The 27,509-nt window shown below is 45.0% G+C and overlaps 2 protein-coding genes across 2 annotated transcripts; both read left to right on the plus strand.

The window, feature by feature from the left end:
• The first annotated feature begins 16,303 nt into the window (after positions 1-16,303).
• Positions 16,304-17,422, plus strand: LOC139811490 (stromelysin-1-like). Its single transcript, XM_071775769.1, has 2 exons — positions 16,304-16,323; positions 16,921-17,422. Exons 1-2 carry the CDS (start codon positions 16,304-16,306, stop codon positions 17,420-17,422), a joined length of 522 nt encoding a protein of 173 aa, XP_071631870.1.
• Positions 17,423-22,960: 5,538 nt separating this feature from the next.
• Positions 22,961-24,241, plus strand: LOC139811491 (uncharacterized). Its single transcript, XM_071775770.1, has one exon. The coding sequence runs from the start codon at positions 22,961-22,963 to the stop codon at positions 24,239-24,241; it is 1,281 nt and encodes a 426-aa protein (XP_071631871.1).
• The last annotated feature ends 3,268 nt before the right edge of the window (positions 24,242-27,509 follow it).

Raw genomic sequence — 27,509 nt, forward strand, 5'->3', positions numbered from 1 at the left:
GCCTACAGAGTGAATTTTACAAAACCGAACAACATCGGTTCTCTTTTGGGTTTCTCGCGCGATCGTATCCTAAAACCGAACAAATGGTACGTTTCCGACGGACCTGTTGATGTCATAACCGTGAACATAATTTGCATCGAATGTAGCATCACCACGGGAGCATACAGCAACGGATGCTCGGTGCACGCGATACACGAATTCGCGCCGAAAGTTCCACCGGGATATAAACTGTCGGAGACTCCGACGCAGATCATTTACTTCCCGATCGTCGCGCGAAACGTCACCGATATCACGGTGCGAATCGTGGATCAGAACGATCGATTGATCGACTTTCGCGGCGAGGAGATAACGATTAGACTGCACGTACGTCGTCGCCGCGGTTAGTGTGTGTGTGCGCGTATCTCCGCGATCTGAAGAGAGAGCGAGAGGGATGCTCGTTCTGAACGGATCGAGCGCGGATTGCACGAACGAGCGAACTAGCCCGTTCTAGGACGAAATCGAAAGCATAAGAAAGAGAAGAGGCGGTGGAGGAGGAGGAAGAAGAGCCGTTCTCAGCAACACCAACGTCAGGTTCCTACGATCGCTGGGTCTCGCCGTGAGAAACGCTTCGCCGCCGCGTCGTTTCCACATCGACGAAAGAAAAGACCATGGCCGACATTCTGAGTATCGGCGGTGAGCCGATCTTCGACGAGCGCATCGACGGAATCGAGACTCACACGTATAACCCGTACGTCAACACGACGTTCGGGCACAACGACGAGATACGAATACCCATACAGCAGCAGGATCTGTATACGCTGCCGTGCAACAGTTTCCTGTACGTCGAGGGACGACTCTATGACGACGCCGGCGGCGCGGCGACGTCGGAGGCGAGGGACGATTAAAGGCAATACGCGAAATTGGTCAACAACTGCGTCGCGTTTATGTTCGACGAGATTCGATACGAACTTGACGGCGTGGAGATCGACCGGTGTAGAAACGTTGGAATAACCAGCACGATAAAGAACTACGTGTCGCTGACCGCCGAACGAGCCAAGAGACTGCAGAACGCCGGATGGTGTTATCCGACGAACGAATCGAATCTGAACAGCCCATCCCGTCAATGAGGTTGTTCACTAACTTTTGCTTCCGCACAGGGGAGCCACTGTGCCTGGTAGTTAGCGGCGCAAATTTCAAAGCAGCGAAAGAATCATTATTAATTGTGATAATAATGAGTGGCGAAAAATACGCAAATTTGTCTGTGAAAAATTAAAAAAAGAGCTCCGTTCTCGGGGAGCAAAAGTAACGGGGAAAAAGAAGGATTTACAAGATCGGTAAGGTGAAATGTCATAAAAAATGAGGTTATTAATTCAATTTTAGGTTTACAACACGTATAAGTGATTTATTACAATGGTGTATGAAGATGAAATGAATGTAATTATTTTCAGATTAATTTATTATGATCGAAATAATAATTTTTGTACGGAAAGCGCAGATGTCTCCGATAATTCATTATTCAACACACCGGATCCTACAGCATACAGAGATATTAATAGTAACTGCATATTACCACAAATAACAGAGCAGCATATACGGCTATTTTTGGAGAGATATAGCGTGAATGGAGACTTGGGCAAAGAAATGTACCAGAATGAATTTTTACTGAATGCTCGCATAGCGGTACGTAATAACGAAACCTACCTTAGAGGACAGTGTAAGGCACAAATGAAGAAACATACTCAATATACTGTTAATGTAAAACTTCTGGAGACAAATAAAACTATGGAGAAATAGAGCAAATTCATTGTGAATGTGCGGTAGGCAGTGGGGCAACGGCTTATTGCAAACACGTGCTCGTAATGCTATGGGCAGCAGAACAATTTGTGAGGGAGAAAATTTTGATTTTGCATAAGGTAGGAACACAAAAACTGCAGACATTCCACAAACCGCGTCAGAGTTATCGTGGTTCTCCTTTGAAAGCAGAGCAGTTGCATCTCAAGAACCACGATCGAGCAACGATTATCCCATTCAACCCTATAGAACCAGATACTTTGAATGCGAGGAAATATAATGAAAGAGTGCGTAATAAATGCATCAATTATAGCGCCAATTTTGGCAGTACTATGCCGATAATGCACCGTTTTATGCCTGCCAACCTATATGGTGTTTTGTGGGATTATGATTATACGAAAGTCAGTATACAGGATCAACTATTGTGCGACTTAAACTTATTAAATGTAAATGAAGCTACTATCAAAAGTATAGAAATCAGAACTCGTGGACAAGATGGGAATGCACAATGGCATGAATATCGGCGTCACCGGATAACTGCAAGCAACTTTTATTACTGTTGCAAAACAAAAAGCGATTCCGCTAAAAAAGCCTTAGCTCGGCGAATAATAAATCCTACTCCTTTCAAGAGTAAAGCGACAGATCACGGGAAGCTGTACGAATCGAAAACAATTGAAATTTTTGAATCTAATTGTGGCAAGAAAGTGCAACCTTCTGGCCTTGTACTTCATCCAGAGCACCCATTTATAGCTGCTTCTCCAGATGGAATCCTTGACGACGGCTCAATATTAGAAGTTAAGTGTCCATACACTCAAAGGCACTGTTGTATAAATGGGACAACAATCCCCTTCTTATATGAAGATGACAATGGATTTCTTCACCTCGATTCTACTCATGCCTACTACTATCAAATTCAAGGGCAGCTCTTCGTAACGAAGAAAGACACTGCACTTTTAATTGTTTATACTTTTAAGGAGTTGTGTGTTATCAATGTACCACGAGATGAGGAGCATATAACGGTAATGGTTTGTGCTCTCGTTAATTTTTATTACTGTTACTTCCAACCCGCTATTTTTGAAGAGTACTTATTTAAAAACTATGCTGTTTTCTCAAGCTCTCCTCTATTGTTATGTTAAAAATTATAAAGTCGTTACTCCCTACTATAAAGTTTAACATTGACGAGTTATTGTAGCAATTTTAAGAAAATATCTACAACACGTTAGTTAGTCAGTAGTATTGTTAAAAGTATATTGGTACGTTCAATAATATGTGATGTTCAATGATATGTGATGCAAGTGATAACGATTAGTAATTTACTGATAAAACTGAGACTGATATATATGTTTCGTTTATTCCTATGGATATCTGTAATATAATTTCATGTGATAGTTATTCATAAGTTTTGTATGACTGAAGAGATTTATAATAGCATGAGACATAATATTATAAAGCTACACTATTAATAAGTTATAAATGCAGCATACATATTGAAGGAGTTAGTTGATTGAGTATGAAATAATGAGTTTCAATGATACAATAGGAAATGTAATTCATATCGGAAAATGCATCGTTTAATACATAAAAAATTGTTTTATTTTCGATTCAGTATATTCATTTTCAATAATTATTAAAATAATCATACATGAATATTATTCAGGGGTATGTGCATAATTATTAGAAGTAATACACATCAATAAAGAAATTTTTTACATATGCATTCTGTTTTTTCTTGTTATTCTGTCTCTTCATTTCCACTTTCCTCCGTCAAAAAAAGTTCTACATTAATTGGAGCCTAATATTTGCCATTAAGCATCCTTTCCGACAATTCCTTCACAAAAATTACAAAGCATGAGACATGTTTCGTAAATCTTTGATGCCAGTGGTACATAATACCCATTCAATGGTGTTTGGAGAATCGTATATGTTTTCGTTAGGCCAATAAGCCTTTCAATATGTATTCTCTTAGAAGCCAATCTTCTGTCCTTTACTACTACCATTCCAGGCAGTTGACTCTTTCCTTTCAAAAAATGTGGAATATTTACAGTAATGTCTTTTGGAGCACAAATATCCTGCACGTTGAATCCTCTATCCGCCATTATGCTATCCCCAGGGTCACACTGTTGAAGGAGATTCCCACGTTCGAAAATTTGCCGGTCACTTGTACTACCACCGTATGCTGATGAGCAGTACGTCAATAACCCATCAGGTGATGCTCCTACAAGTACTTTAACAGTATTCCTATTCTTATATGTACTCCATGTTGCTTGTTGTGCTATAGAATTATTTGGTTTGTGGATAGGGATTTCAGTTGCGTCAACTATAACTCTAGTAGACGGATAATACTTTTGAAACCCTTTAGGCATATAATAATTAATTATTTTCCTAGAGGGCCATGTGTCTAATATACTCCACATTTGATGTAGAAAATGTATCCATGTTACAAATATATTTGACACAGACGCTTTACTGATATCAAAAAACCGAGACAATTCATACTCGGTTGTGTTTCGGCGCAGTTTCATTAAGGTTAAAAGAATTGGTTCATTTCGCTAATTGATTGAATGTTATGTGACTTATAACGTAGACGATGTACTTCAGGACACAAAGTGTTGAACAACAGCTGGAATTTTGCATAAGATTCAAGACCGGTATAAAAAGAAATGCCTTCAGCGTCGTTCTCGAACATTTCAATACTATAAAACCCAGTACTTTTCTGAGTTCCCACGTCGACTTTAAATATCTTTTCCGTGTAATTTACAACTTCTGCATCATCGGCCCGTACTTCACTATTCACAGCATAATTTGGAATGTCGCAGCTGACGGAAATACAGGTTTCACTGACTGTTTCTTCATGTTCTACACGTGGGATTTCTTCCAAAATCTGTATGTCTGCACATCCATGCATCTCCATAATCTCTGTAACATATATATATATATATATAAATAATAATCGAGATTAAGCGACCCAACTGGCCAATTTTTATTTATTCATTCGTCTCACAACGTTTCGACCCCGATTGGGTCCTTCTCAAGTGAGATTATACATAATTACGCAACAATATCATGCGTCGCAAGACGTTGCGCCCAAACCACAACGTGGTTATTCGTTCTAGCGTGGCGCTCGCATGATGTGGTTTGGGCGCAACGTCTTGCGACGCATGATATTGTTGCGTAATTATGTATAATCTCACTTGAGAAGGACCCAATCGGGGTCAAAACGTTGTGAGACGAATGAATAAATAGAAATTGGCCAGTTGGGTCGCTTAATCTCGATTATTATTTTTATCTACGCACTGGCGGATCCAATAATTTATTCCATTGTTTATATATATATATATATTATTTATGAATAATGGAATAGAATAAAATTATATAGTGGCACTCACTGCTAATTTTGCTGCTAGTATGATTGTCTCCTGGTCTGTCTAAAACTCCGGTCCCCTGTTTACTAGCTGCATTATGTAAAGCGTCTTCTGCATCTTTTTGCCCATTTGTCTCTGTGTCATCTATCACTTTCCTTGTGTTAACCTCGACCGTTTTATTGCTGTCTTTTAGTTTTTCTTCTGTAGCTACAATGTTTGTAGTACCTGGAACATTCACTTCTGCAATTTGAATACATGCTGTAACACAGTCTTCCTTCAATTCCATGTAGTTTCTATCTACAGTGCTTTCTGTTTCTCCAAATAACATTTTTCTTATATCAGAAGCTTTTATTCGCTTGGTAAATATAGAAGGTACTGCATGAGGTTTCAGATTTTTCCTTTTAAGCGTTAACCCTGTAAAAATAATTAAATAATATAATTGTATTTTTATAGTGTGGTATAAAATTAAAGTTTACTCATTTGTGCGACTTACCCGTACATTTGGTTGTTTTAAAGAAATCATCTTCCTTAAAATGTGCAGAACATAATCTCATTGCACTTGTAACCTTAAAGTCAGAGTGCCGATGTTGGGGTAGTGCATTCTCCCAAAGTTTTCTTTTTTCCTTATCCTTCGGAAATCTGTGCACTCCTTTATTCGTGCAGTTATCCGCACAACACACTATCATTTCTGTTCTAGATTGAAGAACCGCTATCAATAAACACGGCAACACGCACAATCAAACTTGCACAAGCCGCACAGTGACATATATCCAAACGTCAATATATAGGTTTTGTCTAATATATTTCAGTTAATATTTCAGTTAATTTATTCATTTCAGTTAATATTTTAGTTAATGAATGCGAACAAACATTATCGATTGACATACAGTGATAATATTTTTATTACAATACTGATTTTTCCCATATGTTAACAATTGGTGTTTGAAACTCGCGCGAAATACTACCAATTTTGATATGGTGCTGCACTCTATGCTAGCTTTCACTGAACAACCCCATTCAACTTTTGCGTGCCTTCAAATATTCTCTTGGGTTTCTGCAAGGACTACAAACGCGTGGTGATAAACGCGCGACACGAGCTTATCCTGTTACGCTCTCGTAGCGACCACAACTGCGTCGTAGATTCGAAAAAAATCGTGCCGACAGATCCGGCCAAGGATCCTAAAATTACGCTACTGAAGGTGCAATGACGTATGCCGCACGTGGCGTTAAACGACGTGACTAAATTGTCGCTATTGCAAACGGACAATTGGAGAGCGGACAATTTCTGAGCGCGAACTTTCGCTCTTGGGACCTGTACGAATTTCCCCTGCTACAGAGCACGACCAAGCATTCGTGGGCCGTGAAAGCCGCGCCGCAGTTGGAGAAGCCGCGATACGTCATATTCGCGCTGCAGACCGGACGGCGAAATGAATTCACGGAGGACTCCTCGAGGTTCGATCATTGCGCGCTCGCCAACGTGAAATTGTATCTCAACTTGGAATTCTATCCCTACGACGACGTGAACGCGGATTTCGAGAGCGACAAGTTCGCCGTGCTGTACGAGATGTACGCGAAATTTCGAGGAGCGTACTACGGGGACAGTCGCGACGACGCGCTCTTCTCCCCGCGCGAATTCGCGCGGGTAGTTCCGCTCGTGGTGATCGATTGTTCCCGCCAAAACGAAGCGGTAAAGAGCGCTACCGTGGACGTGCGGATCGAATTCGAATACAAGAAAAACGTTCCGCCGAAGACCACCGCCTTTTGTTTCATCGTTCACGATCGCGTCATCGAGTACGGTCCACTGACCAACATGGTGCGCAAAATTATCTAACGGAAAAATGCAATTGTGGGATACCACATCCCGGAAATGGAAGATATATAAATACGGGGATCCTTCGATCGTTCCTCAGATCCCGTTAAGAACGAGCAGCTTGAGTGTGAATTGTTCGACGCGCACCGACTCAATGGCCGCAGCGGCAACGACGACGACGACGACGATCTTCGTCGACCTGCAGGGATTTGTGGTGAACGACAGATTTGTCGCGAAGGAGGTGGCCGTGCTCCGAAGCGAGACGCGCGAACTCGCGCATCACGTGTTTCGCACGCCGATGGTGTGGGATCTCCTTACGAGCGCCGAGAAAGCAAGGGTTAACTGGCTGATGGCGAACCATCACGGCCTCCGTTGGAAAGACGGGGACGTGGACTATCGCCTAGCCAGGTCAATTATTTGACGCGCGGTGTGCGACAACCTGGGCGAGAGAGGAGAGACGCCCGGCGCGCGGATATACGTGAAAGAAGAGAAGACTCGAAAGAAGAGATGGCTGAAAGAGATCCTCGGCGACGCCGTTCGCGACGTCGACACGACGATCGAGACCATCGACGCCGAGTACGACGACATCGATCGATTGGAATTTCTTTGGGCCGATCGGACGTTTCGCTGCGGACGCCATCAACGGTGCTGCGCTATGGAAAACGTAATGAAGTTGCGCGACTGGTGGAACGAGCGACGCGATTGTCTTTCCAGCATCGACTCCACGGATCAAATATAAATATGTATCCTCCGTCCATCCATCTATGTATATACATATATTATTTTAATCAATACAGGAGTTCCTCCGTAGCCCTCGCCGGGGGAACAGGTGGATAAATGGTAGGAGAGTGAAAGGAGGTGAAGGGAGAGATTGAGAGGTGAGAAAGGTGTTGATTGAAGGGGGTAGATAGAGGAGTGCAAAAGGAAGACGGGAGAATGGAGGCGAAGTGGAAGGTGACTTGGAGAAGACGGGAAACGTTGGTGAAGTGGCACGCGGAAAGTGAGGTTAGGGAGAAGGGCGGGATTGAAGGAATGGAGGTAGCAGCCCAGGTTACACGACAAGGGAGCTGAGCGAGTTGGCAGCAGGGAGTATTGATCGGGCGATCGATCGATTTGTCGCGAGACAGAGGGATTGTCGATGGTGGCGCGGCAGGTATGGAACGGAGCAGGGAGTGGTCGCGACAGTTCGATGGATCAAACGATCGAAGGGGCCTAGACAGATAGACAGGTGAATAGGTGATAGAAAAAAAAGGAGAGAAAGTGACGGAGGGGCAGAACGAGGAAGGAGAACAGGTGACGAGCGTGCGTGAACTGGACTTTGGAGGCAAGGAGAAAGGAGTTAGGGGAGTAGATTAAGGGTGAAGATGGACGAGGATAAAGCGGTGGAGGCGAGGGTATGGATACGGATGAGGAAGAGGGCCATAGGAAGAAAGGAGAATAAGAGAGAGGCGGGAGGAGCGGAGACGGAACAGGGAGGAAAGAAGGCGGCGAGCGGGAGAAGGGAGAGAGAAGGAGGGAGGGTAGGAGAGCAGTGGCAGAAGGTTGGGAAGCGGAGAAATGACAGAAGCAAGGAAGGCGGAGGGAGATGGCTGGAGTAAAGAGGAGGGGAGGGGAAAGGAAGTGGGTTTTTGTTTCAGAGCGAAGACAGAATAGGAAGGAGGGAAGGCGGCGAGCGGGAGGAGAGAGAGAGAGAGAAAGAAGGAAGGAAGGGGAGAGAGCAGTGGCAGAAAGGAGGGAAGCGGAGAAATGGCTGAAGCAAAAAAGGTGGAAGGAGATGGATGGATTCGCGCGCAGACAGTCGAAGTGTACGGACGTATTGTATTGTCCCTCGCTTTCGTGCAGGACTGCCTCGAGTGTTCTTTTTCTTGCGTTTGCCAACTATTCGATAGTTGGTTAAGTACGATCGAGACAGTCCTTAGATTCCCGTACTGTTAACCTCTCGTGTTTCTAACGTGCATGGATATCTAGTACCGCATAATAAGTGGTGCACGTGGGGGAATGCAAGAGGCTACGGCCTCTTGCGAGAATACCGCGAAAAAGGGGGCCGAGGATGAGCTTCCTCTTTCTTCTTTTTTTGCTAACTGCGTAAAAGATATTGCGTCTAACCGCTTGCGCTCCTGCTCGTCCTCGTTCTCGCGTTTAAGTTCACGTTCGCATTTACGCTACTCTCTCCGTTTCAACGGATCTAATGATCGACCAAAACATAAAGCTAAACCCGCAAAAACGCGTGTGAACCAAGCTAGAAACAATATTGATACTCGCGAAACACGCAAATTCCGCTATTCGCGTAGGAGAGGGGGGAGAAACTCTCTCTACATTCCACAATGATGACGATAATACTTCTACTCAATTCATTATTCCCCATGATCGCGTAACTGCGTCAGACATTTCACAAATCTGTGAAAAACAAAAGTGGTAAAATCGACAACCCATGCAACGATCCTTTACCCATGGATGAGGACAACGAAGATAGAGAGGCAGTTGATCCATTGACGCGTACCAACGTAACTACGACCGCATTAACGATACCCTCGACAAATAATTCAGTCGCTCTCACTCCACCCTCTGTAACTGGCAAAGATCGTAAAAGACCCTCATCACAATCGGATCCGGATCCGACCATCATAACAGGTAATGATCCTAAAATGTCAAAAAAGGAATCGGTCAATGCCGAGCCTCTGCTGCCCGGTGAGTCAACTTATAAATATTCACTAACAGATAAGCCACCATTCGCGGTCTTTGTGAAGTCCGTAAAACCGGCCGGGGCAGGGTCACAATAGATTTTCGAGATCGCGACGCGGCTAACAATCTAGTCAACAATCCCATGCTGGCAGCTGCAAATCTTAAAGCATATATTCCATCATTTAAAGTAATAAGAGTAGGCATTATCAGAGACGCACCTAAGGAACTCACAATCGAATCATTAAAAGACTTCATGGAATCCTCTGCCAAAGTCTTGAATATCGATAGACTAAACCGCAGGGTCAAGGTGGGAGAGGAATTTCAATTTCTTCCATCTCGCACCCTCAGAATAAAATTTGCAGGACAAACGTTACCGAAAGAGATTAGTCTATTTAAGGTTAAACACAAGGTTTATCCATTTGTGGCCAAAATTCGAACTTGCTACTCCTGTTTTAGACCAAGTCACATCAGCAGCCAGTGTAAAGGGCACCCGCGTTGCCTGTTGTGCGGAAAGGATAAACACATCAATAATGAGGAATGTTCATTCAAAGAAAATCCTCTCAAATGCATAAACTGTGAAGGCGAACATCTAGCCACATCGTCCAGCTGTCCTCTAATTACGCAACAAAGACAAATTAATGCCCTGGCCGCTGCGGAGAATTTGTCGTACGTGGAGGCCAGAAGAAAAATCAGAGGTGGTAAATTGACTACGGATTCGTGGCTTGACTTTACTAATTTTCCTAATCTACAACCCTCCAATTCCTACTTTAAATCACCAGACAGTAATGCTAATCAGCTCTTTTTACAAAATAGATACAATCTCCTTGCAAAGGACAACAATACTTACTCAAATTATAACTACCTAAAAAGATTTCTCTATCATACGCGAATGCAACGGCCAAACCCGCTCGCTCTTACCCCTCGTCACCCTCAAACAGTTCACCATCACTTTTCCCTCCTCCTTTGCGCGAAGGGAAAAGTCACAAATCCCTCTTTAACCCCACCCAGAAATCGCAACTTGAAGACCAGCACCACAATTTACTTGTATATCCCAATGGCCGAGCGCCAGCTAGCGACGCCATTATCATCCCCTCTCCTTCTTTCTTCTCACCCGTTTCAAACTCAACGATTAATAATAATAATAATAATAATAATAACGAAGCCGTAGCTTCGTCTACGCCTCTGCTTCCCAACTTTTCCCACCCGCTACTTCCACTTCTATAGGAAGTGGAAACATTTATCAAAACTATTTATCCAATGCTTTCCAATCTTTCAGCTTAACGAACGTTTTCGATCAAAATTCGTATCCGCAAACTTACCTGCAAGCTGGCAGTGACAACCAACACGTTCACACCACCGGAGCATAGTGTCTCTTCGTTCGAAATTAAAATTCTACAATGGAACTGTAGAGAATTACAAGATAAGCTGCCAAACTTAGTTTCTAGCTAAAAAATTCGACATTTTTTGCATTCAAGAGACGCTTCTCACTGAGGTGAGTAAAGTGTCAACAATTTTTCATTACTCAGAACGGATATCACGAAGCCGGGAATGCGCGGCATATGCTTTCTAGTAAAGAACAGCCTTAAGGTCTCATTAGTACAGCTTCCCTTCACTGTTCATTATTCTATTGAGGCAGCGGCTATCTCTATTCCTTTTCAAAACGAGGAGCTGCTTATCATGAGTATTTAGACATCCTAACGATGACACTACAATACAAGCGTTAATGACATTTTTAACTTGGCGTTTAGATATAAATTTGCCCTTATTGTAGGCGATTTTAATGCCCACCACCGACTCTGGGGCTGCAAACGCAACGATAGCGCTGGCATTCGGCTGGCTTCATGTATTGAATCTTTCAATTACTGGGCGCTAAATGATTCATCTAATACGCGATTCAATCCATGTAATAATACCGGCTCTATTATAGACTTGGCACTTGTTGCACAACTACATTAGGCGACCCCATGGCAAGCGATCACTACCCTGTAGAAACTGTTATCAACGGCAAATTCTCCATGATAAAGCGATTTGCGTATAAGCTAAAACTTGACAAGGAACAACTTCTCAAACTCAACGCCAGGCTAGAAAAAATCAGCCGCGAATCTCCTCCGACTACTACAGACAACGAGCTTGAAGATTACGAGCAATTAATCAACAGCATAAAAGAAGTCGCAACCGACATCCTTCGAGAGGATGGTAAAGATGGAAAAATTGGCCTTAAGAAGATTATTCACAGGAGATCCCCCGCCCCGTGGTGGAAAGTGGAACGGAAAGTGCACTAATGCAGTCAATAATCGTAAAATTGCACTGGATATATTTAAACGAGATCCATCTAGAGACAATTACCTAGCCCTGAAGCGACAGAATAAAGAATGCAAACTTGTGCTTTCCAAACAGAAAAAGGAAAGTTGGCGCTCTTTTTGTACGAGTTTCAACTCCAAAACTCCTACCGCTGAAATGGCGAATGAAGAAAGATAACAACTCCATAAAGGATTACAAAATTCTAGAATCCTCACAGCAAGCAGCAATCGACAAATTATGTCCACCGTCTTGCTCACCTCCACCTTTCACAACACTGCTTTCTATGAAACAAGAGGACATTAACTCTCCCAATGTTCAGTCCTGGATGAGCAATCCATTCTCTATAGACGAACTCAGGGTTGCATTGGCCACTGTTAAAGTGTCCTCCTCACCTGGGTTAGACCAAATAAGCTACGCCTTTATTAAAACCCTACCTGAAAAATTTGAGACACACCTACTTGATATTTACAACAGAATAATTTCTCGTGGCACTTTTCCAAGCAGTTGGATGGAATCTCTGGTGGTTCTTATACCCAAACCGAACTCTAATGGTGTCCGACCAATCTCACTACTGTCGTGCCTGTTAAAAATTTTAGAAAAATATGTCTATAATAGACTGCGATGGCACTTTGAAGCTAACAACATACTATCGGACACGCAATTTGGCTTTCGCAGCTACAGATTCTGCAGCGACAGCCTAATAATTCTTACTAACGCGATTCAATTGGGCTTCATTAACGGAGAATTCACAGTATGTGTATTTCTGGACATTGCAGGAGCTTTCGACAATGTGGATCCTTTTATCCTTTTGGAAGACCTCAAAAGGGCGGGTATACCGGCTGTTATTCGCTACTTTATCGCTAACCTGCTGTTAAATAGAAACATATCTTTCATCCGCGATGGAAATACTCAAGGCCCATATTACACTTATAAAGGCGTACCGCAAGGATCCATTTTCAGCCCTCCGCTTTACAACCTATACGTTAAAGATTCTAAGCGTCAACTGCTACCAGGGGTGTATTCACTGAAATACGCTGACGATTTGGCAGTCTACACAACGCACAAATCTATTAAAGAAGCTTTTCGCCTGATAGAGAACTCACTAAAATCCCTTCATCAATACTTAAGATCCAGAGGTCTAGAGCTGTCACCTACCAAGTCACGCTGTGTCGTATTCACTCGAAAAAGATCCTACCAACTACCTAAGCCTAACATATTGGTCAATGGCGAAGAAATACCAATTGGCTACTGAACATAGATTCCTCGGCATTAACTTGGACAACAAACTTACTGGAAAGCCCCACATGAAATATTTAATAAATAAAGGCAGACGAATCGCCAGCATTCTAACGATGTTGGCGGGAACAAAATGGGGATCTCACCCACAATTACTACTCTCATTATATCGAGCAGTTTTTAGAGGAGCAATCGAGTACGGCGCCGTCGTCTTTCAGTTTAAAGGAAACAAACAACTCTTTTTGGCCCTCCAGCGCCTACAGTGGAAGTTGATCCGCAATACCATGGGTTACCGTGTCTCAACCCCCATTAACGTAATTTTGGACGAAGCCAAGGAACCACCCTTAATCCAACGCTTTTCTTATCTTATTCACAATTATTTAGTAAAAAGTTTTTCTTGTAGATTTAACCCGGTCATTGACAGTCTCGAGAACGTTCAATTTGGAACGATTGGTAATGTCAAACGATCGAAAGCATGCCGCGCAATCCCCATTTTCAGATCATATCTGGCAGTCAGAAACATTTGAGGCACTATGCACCGTTCCGTATATCTTCCGTTCTTTTCATACCCTTTCCTTTTGCTTACCTACCAACCTGAATTGATACCTTTCTTCCTACCAAATAGTGATTCTATATCCGCGGAGGAAGCTAATCAGCACTTTAGAAATCATTTTGCACCTCACATTGCTGACTCAATCACATTTTATACAGATGGGTCTAAACTTGATACAGAGCTGCGGGAGCGAGCGTTTACTCTCCGGACCTGCCTATCGAAATCTGCTGTAAGCTTCCCCCTGACGTTTCCACTTTCACAGCAGAGGCCTGGGCGATTTACGAAACCATGTTCATCATCCACCAGTTACAAATCCCTTCAGCAGTCATATTCTCCGACTGCAGTAGTGTACTGCAAACCATCACATCATACAATATAACGCACAACAATTACATCATTTCACTCATTCGTAGTATGTATTATAGGGCGGTCACTGATGGCTCAAAAATTCAGGTGGCCTAGATTCCATCGCACAAGGGGATTACGGGTAACGAGCGAGCGGATATTCTTGCTAAGAAAGCTGCCAAAAAAGGCAGAAAAACCAACTGTATGGTTCCCTACATTGATCTCTATCATAGATCCAAATATATTTTAAATAGAAGATATCAAACCTATTTAGAAAACGCAGCATTTACCAAGGGTACTTTCTACCACACCCATTATCATACCAATAGTGTCAAGCCTTGGTACCACCGTCTTCCTCTTAATACAGCGAAAATAGTCACCACGAGCCGTCTTCGCAGCGGCCATTACAATTTGAATCAAAGCTTATTCTGGAAAAATATTGTCGATTCCCCGAGTTGCCCCTGTGGCGATCCGTATCAGGATGCAAATCACATAATATTTAACTGTATTTTAACCCGCGATCAAACGTCGCCATTTCACAAATATCTTGGAGAAAAATTCTCAACTTATCCCACGGACATATTTCTACTTCTCAAAAATCCGCCCCCTAAGTTATGCCGCTTAATACTCGCATTTTTCAGCTCATCCAATCCTTATATTTAAAAATTCCCGCCTTACTCTACCTCCTATACATATCTAAACAGCTTTCGCTGTTGAGTTCACTCATTGGAGAATAGTATAATGGCCGATCCTAACCGATAGGGTATAGATGCGCCAATATAAGACGAAGAAGAAGAAGGAAGGAGATGGATGATGAAAGACGAAGAGAGGGGAAATAAATGAAATGTAAGGTCGCATATGGCCAGGGCGCGTAGGGGAGTGATTTGTAAGAGGTTTGGGTACATTCCTCATAAAAAAACGCCTTGTAAACCCTACGGGGATACACAATAAATCTACATACATATTATTTAATCAAAAAAAAAAAACCTGATGCAAAATCAACGAACAAAAGTATTCATTTTTTTCCGCATACCTACACCGCATATACATATAATCGTGCTCGATAACGCCAAGCGCGAGAGCAATAGCGTCGAGCGCGCGAGACGACCGCGAACGATGCGTAAGCGAACGAGAGCGTCGAACTCGAAGAAGAACAGTGGAACGCGAGAGCGAGTGATAACGCTGAGCGCGAAACTGAGCATAGTCGGAAGCGTCGAGCGGAAGCGCGATATCGGTGGCGGGAGCGTCTAATCTCGTTATAATTCGCATGTATTTATCTTTATATAATATTTATTTACTATTATATTTATAGCTATACAGCACATATTTTTGTACAACAGATTTCGTAATGCAAATAAAAGATGCTTCTCTTCAATTGTTTATGGAATTATATTTATTTAATATTTAACATTACATCTATATAGTTATTCAATATTTACTTATATTACTCGTTTATTGTATTTATTTTTTTATTATTTTCGCTTATTTATTTGCTATTGGGGGGAGGGGGTGGGCCAGCCTTCGCCGACGTCGTCGTCGTAGTCGTTGACGTTTATCAGGTCGGCGTCGACGTCTATCAGGTTGACATCCCCGTCCTCATCGTTGCCGTTCTCGCCGTTGCCGTCCTCACCGTTGCCGTCTTCGCCGTCGCCATCGTTGTCGCAACATGTACGCAAAGCTGCTCCGTCGATGTATCGAGTCGCGCAGCATCCCGATACATGCTGCAAATCCGAGCGGCGTATAAACGCATGTGATTCCTCGATTTTTTCAACACCAATAGGATGAGTTTTCTGCGCAAAAAAATATATATTAATAACTGAATGATAAATGAATATATAAAAATGAATATATACATGATAAATGAATATGTAAATGTTTATATATATAATTATATGTAAATACTGTTTTTTATTTTTGATATAACAATATAAATAAATATATGTAAACTTACATTCGATCGAACATCCGTGCGTCCTCGTCAACGCGAATCGTTACTTCCAGACAGGACGGCGCTCTATCGATAATATTCCTGAGGCGATTCTGCAGCTGCATCGCCTCGTGTAAGTCGTCCGTAGCCCTAGCTACGGACAAAACTTGAATTTGCAGCAAGTCACAAACTTCTTTCAATTTGGAAATTTTATCCATTGCGCTTTTTACAAACAAATCACGTCACTATATAGCTTGAAAGACTACTGTGGTTGGACTACGCACAAGTCTAGCCTCGAGTCCTTATATATATCGAGGATGTGCAATCAAATAAGGATGTGCGATCGAAGAAGGAATGTGCAATCAAAGAAAGATATTGCGCGATGAAAACTATTTATAATATTTATATATATAAAAATAGCGTTTTGCATAGAGAGAGAGAGAGTGAGAGAGAGAGAGAGAGAGAAATTGCGTTTCTTTTTTATCAAACCGACCAAAGTCCACCGGAATCGCCGACGCATTTTTCCACCCCGAGACCCCCGCCGCCATCTGTCTGCGCTATCGCTAACGAGCATCCACGTAGACGGCGCGTCGCGATCGCGTTCATATCGCGACGCACCGTCATCACTAATAAAAGAAGCACAATATTGTATAATAAAAAACTATTTTAAAAATTATCCTTTGCACAGAGGAAGAAATGCATTTTTTATCAAACGGACTCACCCGCCGGAATCGACGCATTTCTTCCGCCCCGAGACCCCGCCGCCACCTGTCCGCGCTATCGGCAACAAGCGTCACCGCGTAGACCGCGCGTGGCGATCGCGCTCATATCGCGAGACGCCGTTATTGCAGTTCCGCCGTTTCTCTCGCTCTCTCTCGTTCTCGACGTGGCTCGCGCGCGTAATCGCGTTAAACGCGTGTTTTATCACCGCGAGGTGCATCAATCCCACGGACGAGAATTACGCACATACGATCGATTACCTGCAGAAATATGGATATCTGACCGAAGATGTGGACGCGTTTCCGACTCAGAGACAAAACGACGTTCTTCGCAACGCCATCGAGGAATTTCAACGATACTACGGTCTGCCCGGCGATGGAACGCTCGACAACCAAACGCTGCAATTGATGCGTAAACCGCGATGTGGTTTCCAAGATATCCTGAAGCACGGATCGAGAGCGAGTCTATCCAAATGGCCGAGGACTCACCTGACGTGGAATTTTTACGTAGCCACTCAGGACGAGTTGAATATCGCGCAGGCTGCGTTCGACCTGTGGTCGCAGCATTCGGCATTGACGTTCGAACGCTCCGAAACAAATCTCGACATTATAATATCTTGGCAAACCCTACGTCACGGTAACACGAATATCAACGCAAACGGCCCAAATTGTTCGGCCAAATTCGACGGTCCCGGTAACGTGCTTGCCTACGTGTAATTCCCGACGGACAAAGCGGAGTTCGTCTCCGAGGTACACGTCGACGGGGACGAGCCGTGGCATATTCACGTCGGTAAACATCCCGCGGATAAGTTCTCCCTGCATTACACGCTGACGCACGAGATCGGCCACTCTCTCGGATTGCCGCACAATAAGCGCAGAACATCGGTGATGTTCGCGTTCACGCCTGACAAGCAGTATCCGGTTAAGCTCGACAAATCCGACATTCTCGACATTCAACGTTTGTACGGCGAAAAAATTATGAACGAGCCCTCGCGGACGCCGGCGCTGCCGCCGCCACCGCCACCGCCGCCAATGCTGGACCTGTGCACCCTTGTTGATCGCGTGAACGGAATATTAATTTTGGAAAATCGTATGTACATCTCGTACAAGCGTTACGTTTGGTCGATCGATCTCGACGGTAGGACGTACAGTGGACCTCTAGCCCTTTCGAATCACATGAGCTTTCTTCACGACAATTACACGCGCGTGACCGCCGCCTATCAATCCCCGTCCGGTGATTTATGGTGTTCGTAGATAATTTGGTATACATGGTTCAATATCCGGAATTTACGCTACGACCAAGTTGGCCGAGGACCTTGCAAGAACTCGGATTTCCCGAACAAACGATGATCAACGGAGCGGTAAACACCCACAGAGGACGTTACTTTGTGGTGTTCAACGGTAACTCGGTGGGCAAGATAGACGAATGCGACAAGAGAGTTGGCACATTTACGCCTCTCGAGGCGACGTTTCCCGGAATACCGACCGGCGTAACGTCGATCTTCCGATACGTCTACAGCAATCTGTACTTCACCACTCGGACGCAGTTCTACAGATTCAACGAATTTACGAAAACCGTTACGGCTGCCGGTAAATTCGATCTACTGTTGAATATCGTTTGTCCTAAGACCGAACTGTTGCAACAGTTGCGCGATTTTCTCGATCGAATCGTACGCGTCGGCGATTTAACGTCACCGACGAGCTATTCGGACGATGACGACGATTCGGGCGTTCAGCTTTCCGATCGCCGTACCAACCGAAGGATGTAGAGGACCGCGCAATCCTCACCACACATTGCGCGATATAAGTAAGAACTTTTCTACTTATACCGATGTGGTCTCCCCAAAGCATTAGTAACGCATCGTCAGCCGAATGCGACGCGTCGGAAAAAAATCAGAAACGAACATACTACTACAGCGTGTGCGCGAAATATTCTCGACGTTGACCGATCGACCCGCGCCGAGGGATCTTTCCCCTCGCGAGACGGATTCGGAGGTGAACGACAACGGCAAAAGACAAAGGATCGAATCGGCGGACGATCATTCATCATCATCATCGGGAGTCGCGGTGGTTCAGCTCTCACCTTCCCACCGACATGCCCGCTGACTTGTCTGCGGTACGCATCCTGACGACGCGTTATCTGCTGACAACGACTGGCTACAAATACATAGCCATAGGTATCACGATTAAGTCACCGTGGTACAGTATACATTATACGCCTTCGTGGATATCGCTCTGAGAGACAAACAAGGCAAGGAGGTCTTCCTAACACTCGATATGTGGTAAGGGCTAGTCGAGCGTAAACGCGACATACTGTCGTGTCTGCAATCCAACCTCGCCGATGGAACCCGCCCCCCCTCACCGATATTGATCGGTGGACTGACGCTGCGATTTGCATCGATCAACAACTGCCGATCTAACGTATGGAGCTACCCAACGCGGCTCGTCTGGCGATGTCGCTCAAAATCCTGCTCACGCTATACGATGTCCAACTTTGCGTCGAGCGCGTCGTCTCGGCGCTGAGCGCGGCGACCGAGGAAGTCGACGCGAAGTATTCGCGCTATAGGGAATAACCGCCAACGCGATCAAGACGGGAACTTCGGCTAAAACTGCGATACTGAAGGGCGAATTCTTCGATCCTAACAATATCGTTGACTGCGAAATTACCGCGCTCTGTTTCCGATCCTAATGTCACGACGTACATACGTACACAAAAAAATGTAAACGCGTTTCGACTTTTGTATATATATTTTATTTTTTCACAATAAAACTACATCGCTCGTACGCGGATATCTATGTGTTCTCTTTCTTTCTTTTCCCTCCTTCCAGATCCGTACCTATCTCGATACGATCCCGCGCTCCCTAGATCCCCCGACTCCGCTTACTCCATAATCACCGCGATTGCGTCATCTACGATACGTAATAGAGAAGAATCGAAACAACCTTCAAACCGAAACGAACAAGAACAAAGAACGGATATCGTGACCGCGAAAAAAGAACAACCTTGAACACGTTTGAACGCATTTTCGCGCGCTCACCCACACCACCGCGCGGGACGTCGAGCAGAGCAACCTTGAACGAGTTTGAACGCGTCCGAACGCGCGAAAAAAATTAATCGGCCGGATTTCCGCGCGCGACCGATAACGCGGTCGATAACGCGGATCCGCCGATCCGAGCGCCCCTCGGAGCGTCCGGGTTCGACGATTCCCCCTCCCCGGTGCCAACGTTGCGGCGCGAAAGTCCCCATCACCCGCCTAGGGAATTTGTCTTTCAGGTTACCACAAAATACTGTCATCTGATTGGACAGCCTCGAGTTTTGTTCTCAAATCTGATTGGACAGCGATAAGAATTTGTTCAATTACTAGTAAATCGCGTGGGGAATTTTCCCCCCGCAGTTTCCCCCTCCGATGAATTTATACCCTTCCCCTCGACCCCTCGCCCATCTCTTACGGCGTTCCCCCCGCGTGCGCGCGGCCCGCCCCGCTTCCCCTCGGAAGTACCTGGGGGCAGAGGTATAGGCAGAGGTATTCTTCATCTACTGGTGTTAATTGCAAAAATATATTTTAAGTAGTTCCTTTTTAAAAAAAATCCAGAAAAAGCTTGTTTTTGGCGTTTTCGGGCATATTCACCAGGCTACCTCCTTAATGATAGTTTAAATCATTGCATCGATTTAACTTTTATAAATTAGATTAATTCTTTATACGGTCAATCTATTATTTACAAATTTATCAACTATTTACAAACGTATTTTTATATAATTGTTCGGCGTATCGCCTTGTATATAGTGTAGTCGTTAGTCTAGCCACTTTATGTTCATATAGTTGTATATAATTTATACTTAGTTGCATAAGTCATAAGTAGTTACCCCGTTGCATTTGTAATTCTCGCGCGAAACGTCGGCGGATCGCGAGCAGTCAAATCATGCCACTCACCTGTCGGTGCTGCCATCGCCCACCCGCCAACGACAGCGACTCCCCCTCTGGAAAGGGAACAACCACTCGCCCGCGGCACATTTCAGGACCGCGGGCACTCATCGTTCAGAAGTCCGAGAGCACACTAGCCTCGAGCTCTCATCATCAAGTCGTCTTCCGGCCTCCATCGTCACGGAGCCGGGCAGAACGGACCGAAATCGCCCCGTCGCCTCGCTTAACCAGGAGTGTGCATTTCTTTTACTGCTTTTCTTTCCTACCTGCTCTATTGCTTGCTCTCCGCTGCTTGCTTGCTTGCACGTGCTTGCCGTCGCATGCCGAACGAGACGAGACCCACGGAGCGGCCACGAGTTCAGAGGACAGGACGAGGCCCGGCGGACTCACGGGGACGACGGCCGACACGGTGAGTCGCTTCGCTTTATTATTTCGCTGCATGCGCCTTTGCCTTCGCGAAAACAGATTGTGAGGGAACCTATTGTCCCTCTGGTCCTTCGAGCAAACGCATTAACCTTTCGCAAATCTTGCCTCCGGGGCGAAACAATCCCCTGGTCCTTCGAGCCGGATTTTCGCGTTAAAAAATTACCGCCGACCTTTCGCTTATCTCGCTTTATTCGCTAATTTGTTAATATTCGCTCATTCTTGTAGTCACGCATTTTTGCGGTGACACGTGATGCGTGATAATCTCTAGCCTCGCGCGATATCTCTCTCTTGCAATTCTTAATTCGCGACGAGAATACTCGCGTGAACTTTCGCTTGTTGTAACCCGTGCCATTGTCGTTATCTGCATTAGTCGTGAATTCGCCAATTTGTTCGCTCTTGTAATCGTGAGGTGCAATAACGCACGGCGTGTTAATTCTAACTCGCGGCAAGAATACCCGCGCGAGTATCTCGCCCGTCGTAACACGTGCCGTCGCCGTTGTCCGCATTAATCGCGATAACACGTGACGTGTTAAAAATCTACGCTTCCGCGCGATATCTCTCGCTTGCAGTTCTTAATTCGCGACGAGAATATTCGCGGGAATCTCTCACTCGTAACACGTGCCACCGTTATCTGCGCCGTTATCTGCGCTAATCGTGAAATCCGCAATTGCCGCGCTAATTAGTAGAAACCAGTGATTATTAATATTGTAACCGAAATATTCAGATCTCGAATATTCTCGGGCAAGCCATACGTTTTCGCCTCGCTATCGGCGGCCTTGACGCTCGGTCACGGGCCGGCCGTGTGTTTACGTTGTTTTGTACATAGACTCGCGGTCAATAATAACGCGCTACACTACTTCTCGTTGTTGCTGGGTCGACTTTCGGCACGACTCGAAATACATATTATTCCGATCGTTGGAATTCTTGTCAACATATTTGCCATCGATCGGGACTATTGTTGTCGTCGACGCTGGTTCCCGGTATAAAATATCTCCGCACTCTGGCATTCTTTCAAGTTGATTATTAGACGTTATAATTGCAATTATAATCGAGTCAAAAGAAAGTGTCGTGGATTTTTGCTCGTGTCGTATATATCGCTCATGTCGTATATGCTGTTCGTGCCGTAACACCGCGTGCAACACTCCCTAATTGTCGTAACATAGATATTGAGTGCAATTCGCGTCGCAGCCGGGCACCTGTGCCAACCCAATTGATAATTTTGATCATTGCTACAACTATTTTCTTATTTTGTTCATCCTCTGCAACCATCCTTGAGATTTATCCTGTGCTTGATTCTCGTTCCTTGCGTTCGCGCTGTATTGTTCTGTGTCGATTGGTGCATTATAGTCGAAGAATAGTCTCTCGTGAATATTCCATCGAGCCTTCGCATAGGAATTCGAACCCTTACTTCGATTGTTGTTACTTCGAGCCCACGTGAACTCTCGACCTTGCGCACGTGTTCCACGTTCCGATCATCATGAGCCGAGGTCACGTAACTAAACGCGAGTTGTGTATACAGCGGATGAGGGAGATCCATGAGCTGTTGATGCTCGCTGCGGAAAATGTCGCACAGAGGCCGAATTTTTTAGTTAGATACCCTACCGTGGCTGGATTGGTTAAGGATTTTGAGGCGGCTCACCTCAAGATAATCCAAGACGCCTCAGACGAGGAGTTTACCGCGGAAGACGCAATTCGTAAGGAATTCGATACGCTGCGCCTCGGGGTGATCGGACGTTATGAGGAGTTTGTGGGCGCCGACCGAGCGCCCGCCGCGGCCGCTTAGGCCCCGGTCCAAACGTCGTCTATCCGACTGCCCAAAATCTCACTTCCGGGAGATCTCGCGCTTTGGCCTTCGTTCATCGCATTATTCAACGTTTCCATTCACGAGAACCGGAGCATCTCCTCCATGGAGAAGTACCAATATCTGGTAGGCTCATTGAAAGGGGAAGCGCTCAACGTCGTAAAGAACCTCCCCCTCTCCGCCGATAACTACGCGATAGCTTACGACGCCCTGATTTCGCGATATCAGAACAGACGAGTTTTAACGAATTACCACGTGGATTTGATGCTGAACGCCAAGCCGTTAAAGGCGGAGTCGGCCGCCCCTCTGCGTACGCTGTTGGACACATTTACCGAGAATACGTGGGCATTGAACCTGTTAGGATTTCCCACGGTCTCTTGGGACTACCTACTGCTCAAATTCTTGCTAGAAAAACTACTCCGTTCGCTTCGCGAGAAGTTTGAATCCGAACACCGGGCAGAGAAAATACCGAAGTATGCGCAACTTACAAAGTTCCTCTCAGATCACTGCCGGGTTCTCGCGTCCGTGTCGGGGCCCTCGAACATGTTGCTCAAATCACAGTCATCTTCGCCGAAAAATTCCGGGTCAGCTTCATCGCTCGCAACTCGAACTGCCGAGTGTCCGGTGTGCAAAGAACAACATCTCGTCTTCAAGTGCATTCGATTCTTGAAACTATCCCCTGGGGAAAGGTACTGCACGGCGAAAACCGCGAATTTGTGCTTCAATTGCCTTCGCGCGGGTCATGGCATTAACAACTGTCCATCGACGGGGACGTGTCAATCGTGCCAGGCTAAGCATCACACGCTGTTGCATTTCGAACGAAACTCGGGTTCAGCGAGTACCCCCGTGGATACCGGAGCCTTCTCCGAATCGGCAGTCGACAAGAGTTCGTCGCCACCAAATAACGAGCCTCTCACCATGGCTAGCGTTGCGAAATCGAGTTCGACCGTATTACTGTCAACGGTGCAGGCCGAAGTTCTCGACGTCCACGGAAACCCCTTCCCTGTCCGCATTCTCTTAGATAGTGCCAGTCAACTGAATTTTATTTCGGAAAACTGCATGCAAAAGGGCGGGTTCGGACGAACCAAGGGTCGTACCATAGTCTTAGCGGTGAATGATACGAAGGCAGCTGCTACCCGGGGTAACACCTCAGTCGTGATTCAAGCACAGGGCAACAGTAACACGCGCATGTCAATAGAGGCTACGGTTCTTCCGCGCATCTCCGCCCAGTTACCGGGTAGTCATATTGAACCAAGGGCGTGGAAGCATCTACAGGGATTAAAACTTGCGGATCCGCAGTATCACCGACCTGGCCCCGTCGACCAGTGTTCTCACGCCGTGGGTTTTTCGGCCCGCGCGGGAGCGTCGTGCGCATGCGTCAGCTGACGTCACAGCTCACGCCAGCTACGGATGTATCGAGGTTATCGAGGTGCAACAAGGACGCTGGAGCGGCTGGAGCAATATAATAAACTGTGGTACCGTGCCCTGTATGAATAAGGACGGATTTAAGTTAAGGATACAAGAAGGAGAAGAAGAAGGTGCAGCAATAGGTGCGTATAAGGGGTCCCTTGTATTTTTCTGGCGTTTGTTGCAAGAAATAAGTTAGCAGTGTGTCATATTGTGCAGGTCAAGATATTCTGAAGCAGGTCAAGATAGAGTGAAAGTAACGCAACGGAGATGGATCATCCAGAGCCGTCGACATCGGGTGACATCAAAGAAAAGAAGAGGAAATCAAAAATGAAAGTATTCCAGTATTTTTGGTTAAGTATAAATATTTTTAAAGAATGGTTAATGCCACACGAAGATAATAAAAAGGTTCTCTGCACGGCTTGTGATAAAGCTATTTTATGTGACAAATCAGATTTACTAAGACATTCCAAAACAAAGTTACATGTGACGAATATTAGTAAGAGCCGTAATGTCACACCATCTGCTTTATTGCCTAAGCTCAAATGTAATATTAAAGATGCGGACCATGTTAAGAAAGTTAAAACAGCCGAGATAAAGTTTGCTACTTTTTACGCGGAACATAATGTTGCGGCACTGCGCTTTCGCGCTGAGACACCCGTTGCTTCGCTCGCGAGTAGCTTCAAGCCGAAGCGCGTTCCCTGACGACGGGATGTATTGATCGGCGAATCAATTGTCAACTGTCAGATTTTGTCTGGAGTTGCTAGACTGTTCGGACGTGTGTGTCCGCACTTTTCTGTATCGAGATAATAAACGTTGAAATTGTTTGTTTCCTTAAAACCGCGGTGTCTCTTTTATTCCCGCGAGCTTCGGAGTGCGAGTGCGCGAGTGCGAGCGAGTGCTAGTGCAACGCGGTGAGCGCAACATTTTCGGGGCTCGTCCGGGATCGGACGAACGTTGACGACTGTGATAAGCGGTGAAGGAACGGGCGGAACAGCTACAACGGCGGTCCCTTCGAGGAAGAGGACTCGGGCCGCGACTCTTGCAGCGAGTGCTCCGCAGCCCACGTCGCAAGCGAAGACTCTTCAGGCGGTTCTCCTGGAGATGCGGGCGATGCGAGAAGAGCAGGCGCAGAGGGAGGCGATCCACGCGGCGGAGCTGCTGCGTCGAGACGAGGAGCTACTCCAGCTTCGACAAGAAATCCAGATAAGTTCTTCTAATAATAGAGCTCGCGGTCCGGGAACGGCGGTTTTGGACGCGGATGTAGATAGGGAGGGTGAAGTCCGCGAATTGTCAGGCACATTTTCCGGAGAATTAGGGTATAGATTAAAGCCCGATACTTTCGACGGTAGTGTTCCGTTGCGAGAATTCCTTGCGCAGTTCGAGTTGATTTCACTCGCGAATAAGTGGGATGATTTCTTGAAGTCCGTCGCGTTGGCCTCAAATCTGAGAGGCAAAGCTCGCGCAGTTTTAGATGGGATAACGGAATTAGGAAGTTTGAGTTATAGGGAGCTAAAATCAAAGCTCGAATTCCGTTTTGGCGAAGAACATTTTGCACAGGCTTATTACACACAGTTCACGAATCGTAAACAAAAGTTTGGGGAAGACCTTATTTCGCTGGGCGCGGATATAGAACGTTTATCACGACTGGCGTACCCCGAGTGCACCTATGAAATGAGGGATAAGATCGCATGTGCGCAGTTTGTCGCGGCTTTAACAAATGGTTTTATTAAGCGCACGTTACAGCTGGAAAATATTTACACGTTGAAAGCGGCCGTACAAAGGGGAATGGCTGTTAAAATAATTCAAGAGGGAAGTTTTTCAGGAGAAAAAGATAAGCGAAATGAAAGGTTTAGATTTCGCGCAGAGAAGGGATTTCGCGAAGACAAATTAGAAAGGAATAATAAATTTGCCTTAAACAAGGGGGGAAAAGACGAAAGCAATGCAGCGGTAAACGGGAAGTCGCAGGCCCGCTCTGACGGAAGAATAGAAAAAAAAGATAAAGAGTGCTGGCAATGTGAGGTGAAGGGACACTATCGTTTTGAGTGCCCGGCTAATTCTGCCGAGCAGAAGGAAAATTAGGGATGGTCGAATTTCCCGGGGCGGTTTCGACCAAGGTAAAAAAGACCCTGGCACATTCCATTAAAATGGGAAAAATTCATAAACAAAAAGGTTCTTTTGTTGTTTATGGAAATTTGAACGGAAAAGCTCTTTTAAGCTAGATACGGGCTCTGATGTGTCGATCCTCAATTCTGAATTTGTAGTGAAAGAAAAATGTATCCCGTTAGTAGACGTTGGTTTTGAATATCCTACGGGAGAGAAGGTCCCAATAAAATTTAAATTTTTAGTTCGGGTAGAATTAGGGAAGTATTCTTTTGGGATGCCTATGTTTGTGGTTGAAATCACTGAGGATTGCATCTTGGGAGCGGATTTCTTTGCGCAAATAGGGATGGAGAGAACTCTTGAATCTTTCTTCCAGGAATTTTTGCAGGAAGGGAAGCAAAAAAATTCTTTTTGCGGTCGAATTAGTTATAAAACGGAAGAAGTTCCGGAGAATCTTAAAGATTTCTTTGAGCGGAATTGTCAGGAACTGGATGCATCACAGAGAGTTGTTTTCGCAGATCTTCTTAGGGAGTTTCAGGATATATTCTCCGATCAGATCGTAGCTGGAAATTGTAACGTACTTCAACATAAAATCAAATTACAAGATTCACGTCCAATTAAACAAACTCCGAGGAGAATCCCTATTCGTATGCGTGCAGAAGTTGAGGAGATTATTAGGGAAATGAAGAATCAGGGAGTTATTGAAGAATCTTTTAGTCCTTGGGTTTCGCCAGCAGTCTTGGTAAGGAAAAAAGACGGCTCATTGAGATTTTATGTAGATTATTGGAAAGTAAATGATGTAACTGAGAAAGATTCTTTTCCAATGCCCAGGATAGATGATCTTCTCGATCAATTGTCAGGAAATACTTGGTTTTCGACATTGGATTTGAAAAGTGGTTATTGGCAACTGAAAATCCGTCCATAGGATAGGGAGATAACTGCTTTTTCGATAGGAAATGGACTTTGGCAATTTACTGTTATGCCTTTTGGATTGTGAAATGCACCGGCAACTTTCGAACGACTTATGGAACGAGTTCTCCAGCAATTGATATTGAGAATTTGTCTAGTCTATTTAGATGATGTAATTGTTTTTTGGCAAAATTTTTGAAGAGATGGTACAAAATTTGAGAATAATTTTCCTTAG

This window comes from Temnothorax longispinosus, chromosome 4 (assembly GCF_030848805.1).
Source record: "Temnothorax longispinosus isolate EJ_2023e chromosome 4, Tlon_JGU_v1, whole genome shotgun sequence".
NCBI classification, from domain to species: domain Eukaryota; kingdom Metazoa; phylum Arthropoda; class Insecta; order Hymenoptera; family Formicidae; genus Temnothorax; species Temnothorax longispinosus.